Here is an 18,815-nt window from a genome sequence, read left to right on the forward strand (position 1 = left end):
TGGTCTCCTCATGCAAGCAGTCCCTAAATACTCTGACCCTTCAGATGCAGGAGGTAAAAGGGGAAACAGCACAGATAAATGCAGCCCTGCAAAAGATGGACAGACGCATGGGGGTGGTGGAGGAGAGGGTGAACACGGCAGAAGACCATTTAGTAAAACTGCAAAAAGTGGAGAAAAAGTTCGCCCAAGCAATGTCAGAGCTCGCTGCCAAAAATGAGGATCTGGAAAACAGATCCAGAAGGAATAAAACTGAGAGGAGAATCCCCACGGAGTTTATTGAAAGCTGGCTGCTGGAGAAAATTGGGGGCAAAGTGCTGACAAAAGTTTTTGCTGTTGAGAGAGCTCATAGGGCCCCGCCGCAGCCCCCTGCCCCAGGAGCGAATCCTCGTACCATGCTTGCCAAAATACTGAATTACAGGGACAGAGACATTATCCTCAGGAAGGCTAGAGAAATGGAGGATTTGACGGCTGGAGGTCAAAAGATTGCTATTTACCCGGATTATTCTGCTGGGGTTCAGAAACAGAGGATAAAGTTCACTGGGGTCAAGAGACAACTGAGGGAGCTGGGAGTGCAATACTCTATGCTGTTTCCTGCAAAGTTGAGAGAGGTGGCTTTTGATAAAACCCATTTTTTCCTGACTCCAGAGGACGCTACCCAGTGGATTGATACTAATGCTAAAAAACTTAAGGAAAAAGGCGATTGACATGTCGGGGAGATCTGGATGGGAGTTATTTCTCTGTCGCTGGAGAAGGGATCTGCGTTTAATAGCATAATTGCCAAAGGGATGAGCAACTGTTGAGGGCTGAGCTGGGCCATAGTGAGTGATTGGCCGGAGGGGGCAGTAACGGTTAATAAGTATAGGGGAGGAGGGTTATGCAGGGTACTGCAAGTTTGTTTTGTAGTTTCTCTACATGTTTATATAAGTTGGAATGTTCTGTTGTGTTTTTTTTTTTTTTTTTCAAACGTGTGGGAAATTCTGATCGTCACGGCAGAGGGAGGCGAGTGGAGAGGGCAAAGCAAGGGAGAGTGTTCGCAATGGGCGGTGGAGCCCCACTCTTGATGAGAGGTAGAATTTGTTGTATTGGGTGGGTTAGGGGGGCAAGTTGGGAGTTGGGAGGGATTAGACAGCTCATACTTGGGAATGAGGATACTATGAAGGATGATGGGGGGCCGCATTAAAATATTGAGTTGGAATGCGAGAGGCCTTGCGGATAAGTCTCGGCGGGCGGCGAGTCTGCAGTATGTTCGAGAACAGAGAGTCTCAATGATATGTCTGCTGGAGACGCACTTAGTGAGGGAGAAGGTGGATGTATTAAATAGGCGCTGGATCCAAAAGGCATACCATTCTACCTTCTCTACGTATTCTAGGGGTATGTCGGTGTTGGTACCTGTGGGAGTGCAGTATGAAGAGGTGATGGTACAGGTGGATGTGGATGGTCAGTATGTGGTGGTGCAATGTAAAATAAATGGAGTGTTGAGGTGTATAGCGGCAATGTATATTCCGCCCCCATACTCAAGTAAGAAAATTAGAGAGGTGTTGGAACGGGTGGAACGTTGGTTCCCGATACCATTTCTAATCATTGGTGATCTTAATAATATATGTGATGACTTTTGGGATAAAAATAAAAACTACCAGAATAGGACAGTGGGACACATTACTACGTTTGGGACTTATATTCGCGAAGTTGGTATGACTGACCTATGGAGAGTTAGACATGTTGGGGAAAGGGGGTATTCATGTTATTCACCGGCTCATAGTACTCTATCCAGAATTGAGCTGGCACTAGGCAATCGTCTGTTGGACACGATGGTGGGGGATGAGAGATATTTACCTAGGGCCCTCTCGGACCATAGTCCAAATGAGGTGGAGTTCCGACTGATGGGGACACAGGCTGCGAACAGGAGAGAGTGGAAAATTCACCCTAAGGGTACCGTCACACTATAACATTTCGATCGCTACGACGGTACGATTCGTGACGTTCCAGCGATATCGTTACGATATCGCTGTGTCTGACACGCAGCAGCGATCAGGGATCCTGCTGAGAATCGTACGTCGTAGCAGATCGTTTAGAACTTTCTTTCATCGCTGGATCTCCCGCTGTCATCGCTAGATCGGTGTGTGTGACACCGATCTAGCGATGCGATCCAGCGATGCGTTCGCTTGTAACCAGGGTAAACATCGGGTAACTAAGCGCAGGACCGCGCTTAGTTACCCGATGTTTACCCTGGTTACAAGCGTTAAACTAAAAAAAAACAAACAGCACATACTTACATTCTGGTGTCCGTCAGGTCCCTTGCCGTCTGCTTCCCGCACTGTGACTGCCGGCCGTAAAGTGAAAGCAGAGCACAGCGGCTGTGCTTTCACTTTCACTTTACGGCTGGCAGTCACAGTGCGGGAAGCAGAGACGGCAAGGGACGTGACGGACACCAGATGTAAGTATGTGCTGTTTTTTTTTTTTTAGTTTAACGCTTGTAACCAGGGTAAACATCGGGTAACTAAGCGCGGTCCTGCGCTTAGTTACCCGATGTTTACCCTGGTTACCCAGGGACCTCGGGATCGTTGGTCGCTGGAGAGCTGTCTGTGTGACAGCTCCCCAGCGACCACACTACGATTTACCTACGATCACGGCCAGGTCATATCGCTGGTCGTGATCGTAGGTAAATCGTATAGTGTGACGGTACCCTAACTGGCTGCACAGTATAGATTTAGATAAGATAAAACAGGAGTTGTAGGAATTTTTTGTGCTGAATGATGGGAGTGTAGATGCTTTACTGTATGGGAAGTCATGAAGGCGTACTTAGGAGGGCTGTTAAGAGATATTAATAGATGTCAGCGGAAGACGAGAGAGGCAGAGAAGGCAGCGATTGATGGGCTAAGGGCAGCGGAAGATGAGATGGTAATAATGGGTACTCCTGAAGCTGGGAACAGATTAAAGGCAGCGCAAAGTCACCTGGAGAAAATTTTGTTGGGAAAGGCTAAAAGGAAGCGGGAATTTCTGAAGCTGGCTTACTATCAGGAGGGTGAGACGGTCTGTCACATGCTGTCGCTGGTGGCTTCTGCCCAGAGGAGTACTTCGTTTGTCCATTCTCTAGTTTCCGGGAGTGGTACGAGGGTCTCCAAAAATTCAGAGATTTTGGAGGTCTTTGCGGACTTTTAAGCGGACCTATATTCCTCTCAGGTAGACGAGTCGGCGGGAGACACAGTGGCGTTCCTTGATGGTGTGGGGCTCACGATGTTGAGTGACGCAGATAGATAGGGCTTGGAGGCTCCCGTCACGGAGGAGGAACTGGGTCGGGCATTACAATCCATGGCTAATGGGAAGGCACCTGGAGTGGATGGGTTTCCCGCTGAGATCTATAAAAATATGGGGAGGTGCTAATTCCCAGATTAAAGGCGGTCCTAGATGAGGCTAAGAGTAGAGGGTATCTGCCAGCATCCATGAGAGAAGCCATAATAGCGGTGATTCCTAAGGAAAGGAAAGACTTGGGGAAACCTGAGTCGTACCGGCCAATCTCCTTGCTCACTATGGATGTCAAGCTTCTGGCCAAGGTGTTGGCGACGCGGTTGACGAGTGTCATCTCCAACCTGGTGCACCCAGACCAATCTGGCTTTATGCCTGATAGATCCACGGCGGTCAACCTAAGGAGGCTATTTATGAATCTGCAGCTTAGGTCTGATAACTGTGGCCAGAGAGTTTTTGCATCCTTAGATGCCCATAAGGCATTCGACAGTGTGGAATGGGGATATCTCTGGCAGGTGTTGCAGTGTATGGGGTTTGGCTCACAGTTTGTGTCCAGGATTCAGCTGCTGTACTCGCAGCCGGTGGCTAGAGTCAGGGTGAATGGGGAGTTATCGCGGACTATACAATTAGCTATAAAGATGAGACAGGGGTGTCCGCTCTCTCCTCTTTTGTTTGCTCTGGCCGTGGAGCCATTGACTGCTAAACTTCGACAGTCTGACGAGGTGTCTGGGTTTAAATATGGGGTAATTGAAGAGAAGGTGGCGCTGTACGCGGACGATATTCTACTGTTTCTGGCTTACCCGGCCACTTCCTTCGGGGGGCCATTGGGCTTATTGAAAGATTTGGCTCATTGTCAGGGCTGACGATAAATTGGAGTAAGTCGATTCTGTTTAGAGTTGATGACGTGGGGGAGGATGGGAGTGAGCTTCCCGAGGATGGGCGACTTAAGGTGGTAAGTCAATTTAAATACTTGGGATATGGGTATCTATGCCGGTTACGGATTACATACATAGGAATCCAACTCCGATCTTAGGCGTTCTTAAGGCAAAAGTGGATGCCTGGATTAAGTTGCATTTATCTGCGGTGGGCAGGGTGAATCTCATCAAAATGATTTTGATGCCGAAAATTCTATATGTTCTTCATAACACGCCAGTTTGGATACCGCGAGGGAAATTTAGGCAGATTAACTCCCTGTTCAGGAATTTTTTTTATGGGGGAGACATCATCAACGTATCAGACTGGAGAAGCTTCAGCGACTCAAGGAAAATGGGGGCTTGGCACTGCCAATCCTGAAGTATATTTTCTTGCAGCCCAATGTCAGCATTTAAAGGGCTGGGTGCGTGAGGGGTCGTCCAGTGCGGTACAGCAACTGATGGAAAAGGTGACAAAAAGAAGGCAGTGTCTGGGGGATGAATCCCTGGGGGCTTTGGGGAAATTGTATCCAACTATAATATTGATATGTAAGCTGTGGGGTAGACAAACATATACGTGGGATTACGGGGCTGACCAGATTCTCCCCGTTATGGCATAATAATAATTTACCGGAGTTTGTGGCACTGGGGGTGTTACCAGAATGGCAGGCCAAGGTGATTCACTACGTGTATCAGATAATTGAGAAGAGGGCGTTGAAATCCTTTTCCCAATTGCAGGTGGAGTTCGGTATTGGGCCTGCAGGGGAATATCAGTATTTGCGGATGAGACACGCATTTGGAGCTCAGAATAGGGACGGAGGCATCAGAATTCAAAGGGATATAGTGTTGGAGTATGTGTGTGGTGAAGGGACTACTGGGGGGGCGGTTATTTCCACTCTTTATAAAGACTTGCTGCATACTTACTGTAGTGAAACCTCCACCAGGGGGAGCTGGTGAGGGAAGAGAGGTTAAACACTAAGCGAAGTAACACAGTTCAGGCACAGGTGTCACAGGTAATGAGAGAAGTCAGACATGCCAAAATCATACACAGATATCAGAACTGTACACAGGGGCAGTCAGGAGAATAGTCAGGGACACGCAAGTAATCAGAGCCTACCGGGAACGTGGTAACCAAAGCGTGAGACTTAAGACAAAGTCGGGGTACAAGCCAAAGTCAGAACCAGGAGGGGAGCGTGGTATCAGAGACAGAAAACAAGAGCCGAAGTCCAGGGAACAGATCGAGTCATACACGGGTACGGGCAGTCAGAGACACAAGGATCACCAAAATCGGGGCGTGGCCTGAGAGTCCATGTGAGCGGACGTGCGGCTGTGAGCTCCCGCCGCTGTATATTGTAAAATCCTGCAGAGCCGCTGCTGTTTGGTCCCTGCGGGGGCTTACTGGCTGCGGGGAGACTTGGAGAGGCCGGCGGTGCTGTTCGGTAGCGCTGGAACCGACGAACATGACCAGGAGACGGCAGAAGGACGCGGGAGCCGGGGATGCAGGCGCAATCCAAGATGGCGCCGACTTGAGGGAAAAGGCAGACAAGGAGAACGCCGCATGCAGAAAGCGCATGGAGGTAGCGGCAAAGCTCCAGCAGTTTGCGAGAGCGGAGGCCGCAGAGGAGGGAGCCGGAGCTGATACCGAAGAGGAGGAGGAGGAGGAGAGCCCAGCAGGAGAACATGAGGTACAACAGGGGAGAAAGGAGAGTAAAATGGCGGTGGCAGAAGGGGGACCCGAGGAAATGGCGCCAGAAGCTGAGCCTACCCTAAGAGACGTTTTTGCGCTAGTCTCTTCATGTAAACAATCTCTGACCATACAGATACAGGAGGTTAAGGGGGACACAGCCCAGATAAACGCAGCCATGCAGAAGATTGACAAACGTGTGGGGGAGGTAGAGGAGAGAGTGAGCACTGCAGAAGATCATATAGTGCAGCTGCAAAAAGCAGAGAAAAAGTTCACTCAAGCAATAGCTGAATTGGCTGCGAAAAATGAGGACCTTGAGAACAGGTCCAGAAGAAATAATATTCGCATAGTGGGCATCCCTGAAAAAGCTGAAGGGAGGAATCCAACGGAATATATTGAAAAATGGCTGTTAGAGACATTTGGAGATATGGCGCTAACAAAAGTGTTCGCGGTAGAAAGAGCGCATAGGGTCCCGCCGAAACCACCTGTCCCTGGAGCGAATCCCCGTACCATGCTCGCCAAAATTCTAAACTATAGAGACAGAGACATTATACTGAGGAAGGCCAGAGACATGACGGATCTGACAGTTGAAGGCCAAAAGATTGCTATATACCCAGACTATTCTACTCTGGTGCAGAAACAACGGATGATGTTCACGGGTATCAAGAGACGGCTGAGGGAATTGGGTGTGCAGTATTCCATGATGTTCCCAGCAAGACTGAGGGTGGTGGCGTTTGATAAAATTCATTTTTTCCAGAAGCCGGAGGACGCTACCCAGTGGATCGATATTAATGCTAAAAAGCTTAAAGGAAAAGGAGACTGAAACTGTGGGAAGAGTCTGAAGTTGTTTACTTATCTGTCAGTTGGAAAAGAGTCATGTGATTGACAAACCAGGGGGTATGGGTGGTGAAGAAGGGAGCTGGATTGTATTAAGTTAAAGGGATGGTGTAATGGTTGCTGGGAAAGGGGGAGGAAGGGTATGCGGCATATTTTAAGTGTATGCAGGCTTCTTGTGTGTGCAAATAATTCTAAGTTAAAATGTTTTGAGAATGTTATTTTTCAAAATGTCTGAAATCCTGCTATGTACAGTGGTGGGAGGAGGGTTGGGAAGGTAATGCCAAACGGAGTGTTCGCTATGGGCGATGATGCCCCACTCTTGGAAAGAGGTGGAATGGTTAGATGTGAGGGGGGAAGGGTGGGAGGGGGAGTTGGGAGGGGGGGGGGGGGGGAGGGTAGTTAGACAGCCTGAGCTCAAAATTGATGATACTTATAGTGAAGATGAGCCAAGTGATGGGGACCCGTTTTAAGATTTTGTGCTGGAATGTGAGAGGCCTAGGGGAGAAATCTAGACGTGCTGCGTGTTTGCAATATGCAAGAGACCAAAGGGCCTCAATGATATGCTTGCTGGAGACGCATTTGGTAAGGGAAAAAGTGGATGTTTTGAATAGACGATGGATCCAGAGGGGATATCATTCTACCTTCTCCACGTATGCAAGAGGAGTCTCAATCTTGGTTCCAGCGGGAGTTCAGTATGAGGAGGTGAAGGTATATGTGGACGTGGAGGGACAGTATGTACTATTACGGTGTATAATGTATGGAGTGATGCTGTGTGTTGCCGCGATGTATATTCCGCCTCCCTACTCTAGCAGGAAGATTAGAGAAGTAATGGAGCGAGTGGAAAAATGGGGACCGACACCGTTAATAATTATCGGAGATCTAAATAACATCTGTGATGAATATTGGGATAAAAATAAAAATACTCAGAATAGGTCGGAGGGACACATAACAACATTTGGCACCTATATACAGGAGATAGGTTTGATTGATCTGTGGAGGGTTAGACATGTGGGGGAGAGAGGGTACTCATGTTATTCACCGGCACATGCCACACTCTCTAGAATCGATATGGCTCTGGGTAACAGGATCTTGGACACACTGGTTGGGGAGGTGAGATATCTGCCAAGGGCCTTGTCGGACCATAGTCCAATTGAAGTAGAGGTTAGATTGGAGGGGGCTCGCTCGCTAAGTGGGAGAGAATGGAAGATTCATCCTAATTGGTTACAGAGTATTGAGTTGGAAAGTATAGGACGGGAGGTGGCGGAATTCTTTCTCTTAAATGATGGAAGCGCCGACGCTCTTACAATTTGGGATGCAATGAAGGCGTACCTGAGGGGACTACTGTTTAGGGACATTAGTAGGTGTAAGCGGAGGACGAGAGAGGTAGAAAAAGCGGCAGTTGAGGAGTTGAAGGAAGCAGAGGATGGGATGGCCACACTGGGAACCCCTGAGGCAGAGAAAAGAATGAAAAACGCACAAAATCATTTGGAAAAAATTCTGCTAGGTAAAGCTGAGAGGAAACGAGATTTCCAAAGGGTATTGTTCTATCAGGAGGGAGAAACAGTGGGACATATGCTGTCGGTAGTGGCTGCTGCTCAGAGAGGTTCTTCATATATACACTCTTTGGATTCTGCTAGTGGAGGTAAAATAACGGAAACACCTGAAATTTTGAGAGCCTTTGCGGACTTCTATGCAGATTTGTATTCCTCTCGGGTTGGTGAATCGGTCGAGGATGCACTGACTTTCTTGGAAGGTCTGGATTTGCCGAGACTGAGTGAGGCAGATAGGGAGAGCCTTGAGGCCCCTATCACTGAGGAGGAATTGAGTCGGGCATTGATGTCTATGGCCAATGGGAAGGCGCCTGGGGTCGATGGGTTACCCGCTGAGATCTATAAAGGGTTGGCAGAAGTGTTGATTCCTAGATTAAAAATGGTATTGGAGGAAGCTAGGTCTTGTGGGCGCTTGCCAGCCTCTATGAGAGAGGCCATAATAGTGGTCATTCCAAAGGAGGATAAGGACTTGGGGAAACCGGAGTCGTACCGCCCAATTTCTTTACTAACAATTGATGTCAAGCTTCTGGCCAAGGTGTTGGCTCTCCGCCTCTCTAGTGTTATTGCGAGTCTGGTGCATTCGGACCAATCTGGCTTTATGCCGGATAGATCAACGGCGATCAATTTGCGGAGGTTATATGTAAATTTGCAGGTAGAGTCTGATAACTGTGGTCGAAGAGTGATTGTATCGCTAGATGCACACAAGGCGTTTGACAGCGTCGAATGGGGGTACCTCTGGCAGGTGCTGGAATGTATGGGGTTTGGCCCGCAGTTTGTGGCCTGGATACAGCTGTTATACTCATTACCATCCGCCAGAATTAGAGTAAATGGGGAGCTATCTCGTCCTATAGGGCTGGCTAGGGGTACTAGGCAGGGATGCCCGCTGTCACCCCTCCTGTTCGCGTTGGCTGTAGAACCTCTTGCTGCTAAGATTCGGCAGTCGGATGGGGTCCCTGGGTTTAGGTATGGCAAAGTAGAGGAAAAAATAGCGTTATATGCGGATGATGTTTTGCTGTTCCTGGAGGATCCAGACAATTCACTAAGAGGGGCCGTTGAAATTGTTGAGAGATTTGGTACTGTGTCGGGACTAACAATTAATTGGGATAAGACGGTTCTTTTTAGAGTGGATGACGTAGGAGAGAATGTGAGTGAGGATGTTGGGGATGAGAGGCTGAAGGTGGTTTCCCAATTTAAATATCTTGGAATATGGATTTCGGTGCCGGTGGCGGAGTTTCTGCAAAGAAATTTGACTCCTGTTATGGGGGTACTCAAGGCAAAGGTAGACGCCTGGAATAAGCTACATCTATCGGTCGTCGGTAGGGTAAACCTTATTAAAATGGTCCTTATGCCCAAAATTCTTTATGTTCTGCATAACGCACCAATTTGGATCCCTCGGGGGAAGTTCAGGCAGATTAATGCCCTCTTTAGAAGTTTGATATGGGGTAGACAATATCCACGTATTAGCTTGGAGACGCTTCAACGACCCAAGGAAGATGGTGGTTTGGCTTTGCCCAACCCGGAAATATACTTCCTTGCGGCCCAGAGCCAGCATTTGAAGGGCTGGGCGCGAGGGGCGTCATCCAGTGCAGTACAACAGCTATTGGAAGAGGTGACGGACCGACGACCGATGGCCAGGTGTTTGGAGGATGGCTCATTGGGCGCGCTGGGGAAAATATACCCAACCCTGTTCCTGATTCGTAAATTATGGAATAGACTAAGGCAGATTCGTGGGGTTACAGGGTTGACTAAATTCACACCGATATGGTCTAACCACAACTTAAAGGATTTTGAGGCCCTGGGAGGATTGATGGAATGGCAGAATAAGGGAATTTGCTTTGTTCACCAGATAATCCAGCAGCAGGAGCTGAAGTCCTTTTCCCAATTGCAGGAAGAATTTGGTTTGCGATCCACAGGGGAATATCAGTATGCGCAGATGAGACATGCCTTTAGAGCTCAGAATAAGAAGGCTGATATCAGGGTTCAAGATGATATAGTGTTGGAGTATGTGTGTGGTGAGGGTACTACAAGGGGAGTTATTTCCACTCTGTATAAGGACCTTATGCACACATTTCTGCTAGATTTCCCTATAAAGGCGAGAGCTAAGTGGGAGAGAGAAGTGGGGCCGATGGAAAATGAAACCTGGGAATCGGTGATGGAGTGGGTTCCGCGACTGTCCTTGAGTGAACCATATAGGCTCTCGCAGCTATACATTTTGCATAGGGTATATAAATCTCCGGAAGTGTTATACAAAGCGGGATTGCGTGCCAATTCTGGGTGTCCGAGGTGTGCGAGTGAGAAGGCAGGAATATATCACATGATGTGGACGTGTCCGAGACTGGCTGCCTTTTGGGTGGTGGTTTTGAGCCGGGTTGAAGCAGCATATAAGTGCAGAGTTGTTAGAGACCCGATAGTATGTGTGCTGGGATATGTGGAAGAAATTGGAGTTGACAATACTTGGAAGATTGCAATCGCTAGGCTACTCTACATGGCCAGGAAAGTAATAGCACGAAACTGGATAAACGCGGAACCACCTGTGAGAAGGGAATTTCTCCAATATGTTCAACATGGTCTAAAATTGGAAAAGGGGGTGTACAGTAAAAGGGGGAAAATAGAACTCTTTAATAAAATATGGTCTCCTTGGCTTGATTTGGATTGAGGAGTATAGGCGTCGTGTCTCCTAAGACCTGGAAGAGGATAAATTACATGAGGCAGATAATGCCTCGATGGGGTGGAGATTGAGACTGAGCTGTCTTATGGGGGAGGGGGGTAGTTGGGGTAATGTTGGGGTTTATTAAAGTAAGAAAATGTGTATCTGATATAATGCAATGTAAATGGCATTCTGTTGTTCTTTTTTTTTTTTTATATTGTTAATAAAAATCTATTTAAATCAAAAAAGGATCACCAAAATCAGGATACAGGTCAGGGGTTCAAGCTGAGAAACATGAACTATCACTAACAGCGGTAGGCAGGGTGTGAGGGCCTGAAATAGCCCAGCTAGCTCAAGAAGGAGGCTGAGATTAACCCCCGCATGACCAGTCTCAAAAGAGGAAAGATGAAAATAAACTCCGGACTGGACCATGACACTTACCTTTTGGGGTTTCCGATAACGGCGAGAGCTAAGTAGGAGAGGGATTTGGGCCCAATGGAGAATGAAACTTGGGAGTCGGTGCTGGAGTGGGTTCCACGGCTGTCGCTGAGCGAACCGTATAGGCTGTCACAGCTTTATGTAATACACAGAGTATATAGGAGGTGTTATATAAGGCAGGACTGCGTGCTGATTCTGAGTGCCCGAGGTGTGGGTCTGCAGATGCTGGTATATTTTATATCATATGGACGTGTCCGAGACTGGCTGCTTTTTGCTTGGTGGTTTTGAGTCGTGTGGAAGGAGCGTACAGATGCACGGTGCCAAGGGACCCAATGGTGTGCTTGCTGGGATACATGGATGAGATTGGAGTGGATAACAACCTAAAGACAGCTATTGCCAGATTGTTGTATATGGCCCGAAAGGTAATAGTGCGAAATTGGATTAAGGATGAACCGCCTCCAAGAAGAGAATTCCTCCAATATGTGAAGCAGGGCCTGATATTGGAAAAGGGGTTTTATAAGAAAAGAGGGAAAATAGAAACGTTTGATAAATTGTGGTCTTCGTGGCTTGCCATGGGATAGGTTCGCTATAGAGGACGGGTGAGTCACGGTCCTGAATTGGTGAAAACAAAACATGAGGCCTGCAGTCCTAAATGAGATGATAGTCATTCTATAGTTTTGATGGTCGAGCTATTAAAAGAGGTGGGCTGTCTTATAGGGAGGGGGCGGGATAAGTTGGGAAGGGGGGTTTTGTTTTGGGGGAAAACTTTGTATTGAAAACAAGAATGTAACATGTATATTGTAACATAGTAACATAGTAACATAGTTAGTAAGGCCGAAAAAAGACATTTGTCCATCCAGTTCAGCCTATATTCCATCATAATAAATACCCAGATCTACGTCCTTCTACAGAACCTAATAATTGTATGATACAATATTGTTCTGCTCCAGGAAGACATCCAGGCCTCTCTTGAACCCCTCGACTGAGTTCGCCATCACCACCTCCTCAGGCAAGCAATTCCAGATTCTCACTGCCCTAACAGTAAAGAATCCTCTTCTATGTTGGTGGAAAAACCTTCTCTCCTCCAGACGCAAAGAATGCCCCCTTGTGCCCGTCACCTTCCTTGGTATAAACAGATCCTCAGCGAGATATTTGTATTGTCCCCTTATATACTTATACATGGTTATTAGATCGCCCCTCAGTCGTCTTTTTTCTAGACTAAATAATCCTAATTTCGCTAATCTATCTGGGTATTGTAGTTCTCCCATCCCCTTTATTAATTTTGTTGCCCTCCTTTGTACTCTCTCTAGTTCCATTATATCCTTCCTGAGCACCGGTGCCCAAAACTGGACACAGTACTCCATGTGCGGTCTAACTAGGGATTTGTACAGAGGCAGTATAATGCTCTCATCATGTGTATCCAGACCTCTTTTAATGCACCCCATGATCCTGTTTGCCTTGGCAGCTGCTGCCTGGCACTGGCTGCTCCAGGTAAGTTTATCATTAACTAGGATCCCCAAGTCCTTCTCCCTGTCAGATTTACCCAGTGGTTTCCCGTTCAGTGTGTAATGGTGATATTGATTCCCTCTTCCCATGTGTATAACCTTACATTTATCATTGTTAAACCTCATCTGCCACCTTTCAGCCCAAGTTTCCAACTTATCCAGATCCATCTGTAGCAGAATACTATCTTCTCTTGTATTAACTGCTTTACATAGTTTTGTATCATCTGCAAATATCGATATTTTACTGTGTAAACCTTCTACCAGATCATTAATGAATATGTTGAAGAGAACAGGTCCCAATACTGACCCCTGCGGTACCCCACTGGTCACAGCGACCCAGTTAGAGACTATACCATTTATAACCACCCTCTGCTTTCTATCACTAAGCCAGTTACTAACCAGTTACTAACTGGTAATGTTGTTCTTAATAAAAATTTATTTGAGTAAAAAAAAAAAAAAAAAAAAAAAAAAAAGAGATTAATAAAGGAATCTGTGTCATTTTTTCAATTAAAGGATTTTATTCTTGCCGTGTCTTTATTTATATACTGTACCGTATAGGATTAGTAATGGATAGGTGTCTAATAGACACTTCTCCATTACTAAGCCATGGGCTTGATGTTACCTGACAATATAAAGGTGACATCAACCCCACAAATATTAACCCCAATTGCCACCGCTACAGGGCAAGTGGGAAGACTCGGGCAAAGCACCAGAATTGGCGCATCTAATAGATGCGCCTTTTCTGGGCAGCTGTGGCCTGCTGTTTTTAGGCTGGAAGGGGGCCAAAAGCAATGACCCCTTACCAGTATAAGAATACCAGCCCCCAGCTGTGAGCTTTAGCGAGGTAGGTTGCCAAAAATGCGGGGGACCCCATGACATTTTTTTACAATTATTTATTAAAGTATTTAAAAACAAACATAGCATGGAAACCCCAGTGTGAGGATATGGCCGCTTACTAAAGACTATAGGCCAAATGGACGTGGAGTGGAGTCCACAGCTCTAAGGGTGTGTGCACACGTCAGGATTTCTTGCAGAAATTTCCTGAAGAAAACCGGAAATTTTTGCAAGAAATCCGCATGCTTCTTTTCGCGTTTTTTCCCGCGTTTTTTTTTAAGCATTTTGCAAGCGTAATTAGCTTGCAGAATGCTAAAGTTTTCCAAGCGATCTGTAGCATCGCTTGGAAAACTGATTGACAGGTTGGTCACACTTGTCAAACATAGTGTTTGACAAGTGTGACCAACTTTTTACTATAGATGCTGCCTGTGCTGCATCAATAGTAAAAAGATATGTTAAAAATAATTAAAAAAAAATAAATAAAAAAGGTTATACTCACCCTCTGATGGCCCCCGATCTCCTCAGCGGTTGCTTTGTGTGTAGGACCTGCGATGACGTCACGGTCACATGACTGCGATGACGTCACGGTCACATGACCGTGACGTCATCGAAGGTCCTTCACACAGAGCATCTATAGGAACGGAAGCAGCCACATGCACCGCTGAGAGACGGGAAGACTCCGGGGGTGAGTATATCACGATTTTTTATTTTAATTCTTTTTTTTTAACAATTATATGGTGCACAGTCCGTGGAGGAGAGTCTCCTCTCCTCTACCCTGGGTACCAACCGCACATGATCTGCTTACTTCCCGCATGGTGGGCAGATCAATGCATTCCTAGGTGTGCGGAATCCCCGCGATTCTGCAAATTAATAAAGATGTTGCTTTTTTTCTGCGGAAAAAAATGCAACATTTGCACAAGATATACGGAATACACTGAAAATAATGGGAGGCATATGCAAGCGTTTTTTTTTGCGTTTTTTTCTCGTTTTTATCGCGAAGAAACGTGAAAAAAAACGCAAAAAATCCTGAACATGTGCACCCTAAATTCCTAAATAATGAAAAAAAAAAAAAAAACTATTATTCCCATAAATTCATTTCTTTATCTAAATAAAAAAGACAAACAATAAAAGTACACATATTTAGTATCGCCGCGTCCGTAACGACCCGACCTATAAAACGATATCACTAGTTAACCCCTTCAGTAAACACTGTAAGAAAAAAAAAAAAAACGAGGCAAAAAACAACGCTTTATTATCATACCGCCGAACAAAAAGTGGAATAACACGTGATCAAAAAGACAGATATAAATAACCATGGTACCGCTGAAAGCGTCATCTTGTCCCGCAAAAACGAGCCACCATACTGCATCATCAGCAAAAAAATAAAAAAAGTTAGTCCTCAGAATAAAGCGATGCAAAAATAATTAATTTTTCTATAAAATAGTTTTTATCGTATAAAAGCGCCAAAACATAAAAAAATGATATAATTGAGGTGACGCTGTAATCGTACTGACCCGAAGAATAAAACTGCTTTATCCATTTTACCAAATGTGGAACGGTATAAACGCCTCCCACAAAAGAAATTCATGAATAGCTGGTTTTTGGTCATTCTGCCTCACAAAAATCGGAATAAAATGCGATCAAAAAATGTCACGTGCCCGAAAATGTTACCAATAAAAACGTCAACTCGTCCCGCAAAAAACAAGACCTCACATGACACTGTGGACCAAAATATGGAAAAATTATAGCTCTCAAAATGTGGTAACGCAAAAAATATTTTTTGCAATAAAAAGCGTCTTTTAGTGTGTGACGGCTGCCAATCGTAAAAATCCGCTAAAAAACCCGCTATAAAAGTAAATCAAACCCCCCTTCATCACCCCCTTAGTTAGGGAAAAATTAAAAAAATGTATTTATTTCCATTCTCCCATTAGGGCTAGGGTTAGGGGTAGGGTTACGGGTAGGGCTAGGGTTGGGGCTAGGGTTAAGGCTACAGTTAGGGTTGGGGCTAAAGTTAGGGTTAGGGTTTGGATTACATTTACGGTTGGGAATAGGGTTGGGATTAGGGTTAGGGGTGTGTCTGGGTTAGAGGTGTGGTTAGGGTTACCATTGGGATTAGGGATACGGGTGTGTTTGGATTAGGGTTTGTTATAATTGGGGGGTTTCCATTGTTTAGGCACATTAGGGGCTCTTTAAACGCGACATGGCGTCCGATCTCAATTCCAGCCAATTCTGCGTTGAAAAAGTAAAACAGTGCTCCTTCCCTTCAGAGCCCTTCCATGCGCCCAAACAGGGGTTTACCCCAACATATGGGGTATCAGCGTACTCAGGACAAACTGGACAACAACTTTTGGGGTCCAATTTCTCCTGTTACCCTTGGGTAAATACAAAACTGGGGGCTAAAAAATAATTTTTGTGGGAAAAAAAAGGATTTTTTATTTTCACGGCTCTGCGATATAAACTGTAGTGAAACACTTGGGGGCTCAAAGTTCTCAGAACACATCTAGATAAGTTCCTTGGGGGGTCTAGTTTCCAATATGGGGTCACTTGTGGGGGGTTTCTACTGTTTAGGTACATATGGGGCTCTGCAAACGCAATGTGACGCCTGCAGACCAATCCATCTAAGTCTGCATTCCAAATGATGCTCCTTCCCTTCCGAGCTCTGCCATGCGCTCAAACGGTGGTTCCCCCCCACATATCGGGTATCAGCGTACTCTGGACAAATTGGACAACAATATTTAGGGTCCAATTGCTCCTGTTTCCCTTGGAAAATAACAAAACTGGGGGCTAAAAAGTAATTTTTGTGGAAAAAAAAATATTTTTTATTTGCACGGCTCTGCGTTATAAACTGTAGTGAAACACTTGGGGGTTCAAAGCTCTCACATATCTAGATGAGTTCCTTAGGGGGTCTACTTTCCAAAATGGTGTCAATTGTGGGGGTTTTAAATGTTTAGGCACATCAGTGGCTCTCTAAACACAACATGGTGTCCCATCTCAATTCCTGTCAATTTTGCATTGAAAAGTCAAACGGCGATCCTTCCCTTCCGAGCTCTCCCATGTGCCCAAACAGTGGTTTACTCCCACATATGGGGTATCAGCGTACTCAGGACAAATTGTACAACAACTTTTGGGGTCTAATTTCTTCTCTTACCCTTGGGAAAATAAAAGATTGGGGGCGAAAAGATAATTTTTGTGAAAAAACCGATTTTTTATTTTTACGGTTCTGCATTATAAACTTCTGTGAAGCACTTGGTGGGTCAAAGTGCTCACCACACCTCTAGATAAGTTCCTTAGGGGGTCTACTTTCCAAAATGGTGTCACTTGTGGGGGGTTTCAATGTTTAGGCACATCAGTGGCTCTCCAAACGCAACATGGCGCCCCATCTCAATTCCAGTCAATTTTGCATTGAAAAGTCAAATGGCGCTCCTTCGCTTCCGAGCTCTGTCATGCGCCCAGTGGTTTACCCCCACATGTCAGGTATCGGCGTACTCAGGACAAATTGTACAACAACGTTTGGGGTCCATTTTCTCCTGTTACCCTTGGTAAAATAAAACAAATTGGAGCTGAAGTAAATTTTTTGTGAAAAAAAGTTAAATGTTCATTTTTATTTAAACATTCCAAAAATTCCTGTGAAACACCTGCAGGGTTAATAAAATTCTTGAATGTGGTTTTGAGCACCTTGAGGGGTGCAGTTTTTAGAATGGTGTCACACTTGGGTCTTTTCTATCATATAGACCCCTCAAAATGACTTCAAATGAGATGTGGTCCCTAAAAAAAAAAAATGGTGTTGTAAAAATGAGAAATTGCTGGTCAACTTTTAACCCTTATAACTCCCTAACAAAAAAAGTTTTTGGTTCCAAAATTGTGCTGATGTAAAGTAGACATGTGGGAAATGTTACTTATTAAGTATTTTGTGTGACATATCTCTGATTTAATTGCATAAAAATTCAAATTGCGAAATTTTCAAAATTTTTGCCAAATTTCCGTTTTTTTCACAAATAAACGCAGGTAATATCAAAGAAATTTTACCACTATCATGAAGTACAATATGTCCCGAGAAAACAATGTCAGAATCACTGGGATCTGTTGAAGCGTTCCAGAGTTATAACCTCATAAAGGGACAGTGGTCAGAATTGTAAAAATTGGCCTGGTCCATAACGTGCAAACCACCCTTGGGGGTAAAGGGGTTAAACAACCATGGATGTATGGAATAAAAAAATTAGTTGCACCGTTAACCTAGCTAGATGATTTTTAGAACCCACAACCTCAGATCTTCACACCATCTATTCTTGGTAACCAGCCTTGCTGAAGCTGACAGCTGAGGGTTGCAGCCCCCAGGTGTGAGTTTTGCCTGATTCATTCAAGAAAATAGGGGGGGAACCTACACCGGGTTTTTCATTAATTTATTTAATTATATCGCAAGTGGCGGCTGAGGAATACCCCGATCATCCGCTCCTGCTGTCACTGTTATTAGCGGCAGCAAGTGACAGATGATGGGAGTAGAAATCTCAAAAGCCCCCACCTGCTGTCATCGTTCAGACTTAATTATAACTCATCATTCTCTTCTGCTCCTGACGATCGCCGGCAGAGCAGGGGAGAACGATGAGAGCCGTCTTCAGCACCCGACACCTGGGAACAGCGCTTACAATAGCGCTTCTTCCCCGGCGGCAGTCTGTGTGGTACTGAGGCGGTACACGGTTGCCACACGTGTGCCGCAAGTATTACAGACACAGATATCTCCGGTATTGGTTTTTCCGGGATCGGAAATAAACGGAAGTGTGAAATTGGCCTAAGGGAGATCTCATGACACCTTCTCTCCATCTACCTGATCCTGAGGAACATTGGGATCTTCTTGGTTACAGTCCTGTGGAAGAAGAAGAGGACGGGGACATCTCTCTGGTGTTGTCCTCTTACTGGATAGATCTGGAGGAAACACATACAGTGAGTGAATTCATTCTTTACATACAGATCATTATAAGCCGTGTGTATTTAGTCCTATTACCTGGAGATGTGAGGGGCTGGGGAACCTCCATTATGACGTCCTTGTACAGATCTCTGTGTCCTTCTAAATACTCCCACTCCTCCATGGAGAAATAGACAGCGACATCCTGACACCTTATAGGAACCTGACACACAATGATACCGTCATCCCCCGATCCCTTCATAGTG

General features: G+C 45.6%; 1 protein-coding gene across 1 annotated transcript in view; it reads right to left on the reverse strand.

The window, feature by feature from the left end:
* The window catches only part of LOC138663525 (oocyte zinc finger protein XlCOF22-like), a 44,551-nt gene that overhangs the window by 20,592 nt on the left and 5,144 nt on the right, over positions 1 to 18,815 (reverse strand). The window contains exons 4-5 of the mRNA XM_069749765.1: positions 18,649 to 18,772; positions 18,472 to 18,569 (exon numbers count right to left, since the gene is read on the reverse strand). Coding sequence (XP_069605866.1) covers positions 18,472 to 18,569; positions 18,649 to 18,772 — 222 coding nt within the window. The remainder of the gene's footprint in view (positions 1 to 18,471; positions 18,570 to 18,648; positions 18,773 to 18,815) is intronic.

Source organism: Ranitomeya imitator, chromosome 2, assembly GCF_032444005.1.
Source record: "Ranitomeya imitator isolate aRanImi1 chromosome 2, aRanImi1.pri, whole genome shotgun sequence".
NCBI classification, from domain to species: Eukaryota; Metazoa; Chordata; class Amphibia; order Anura; family Dendrobatidae; genus Ranitomeya; species Ranitomeya imitator.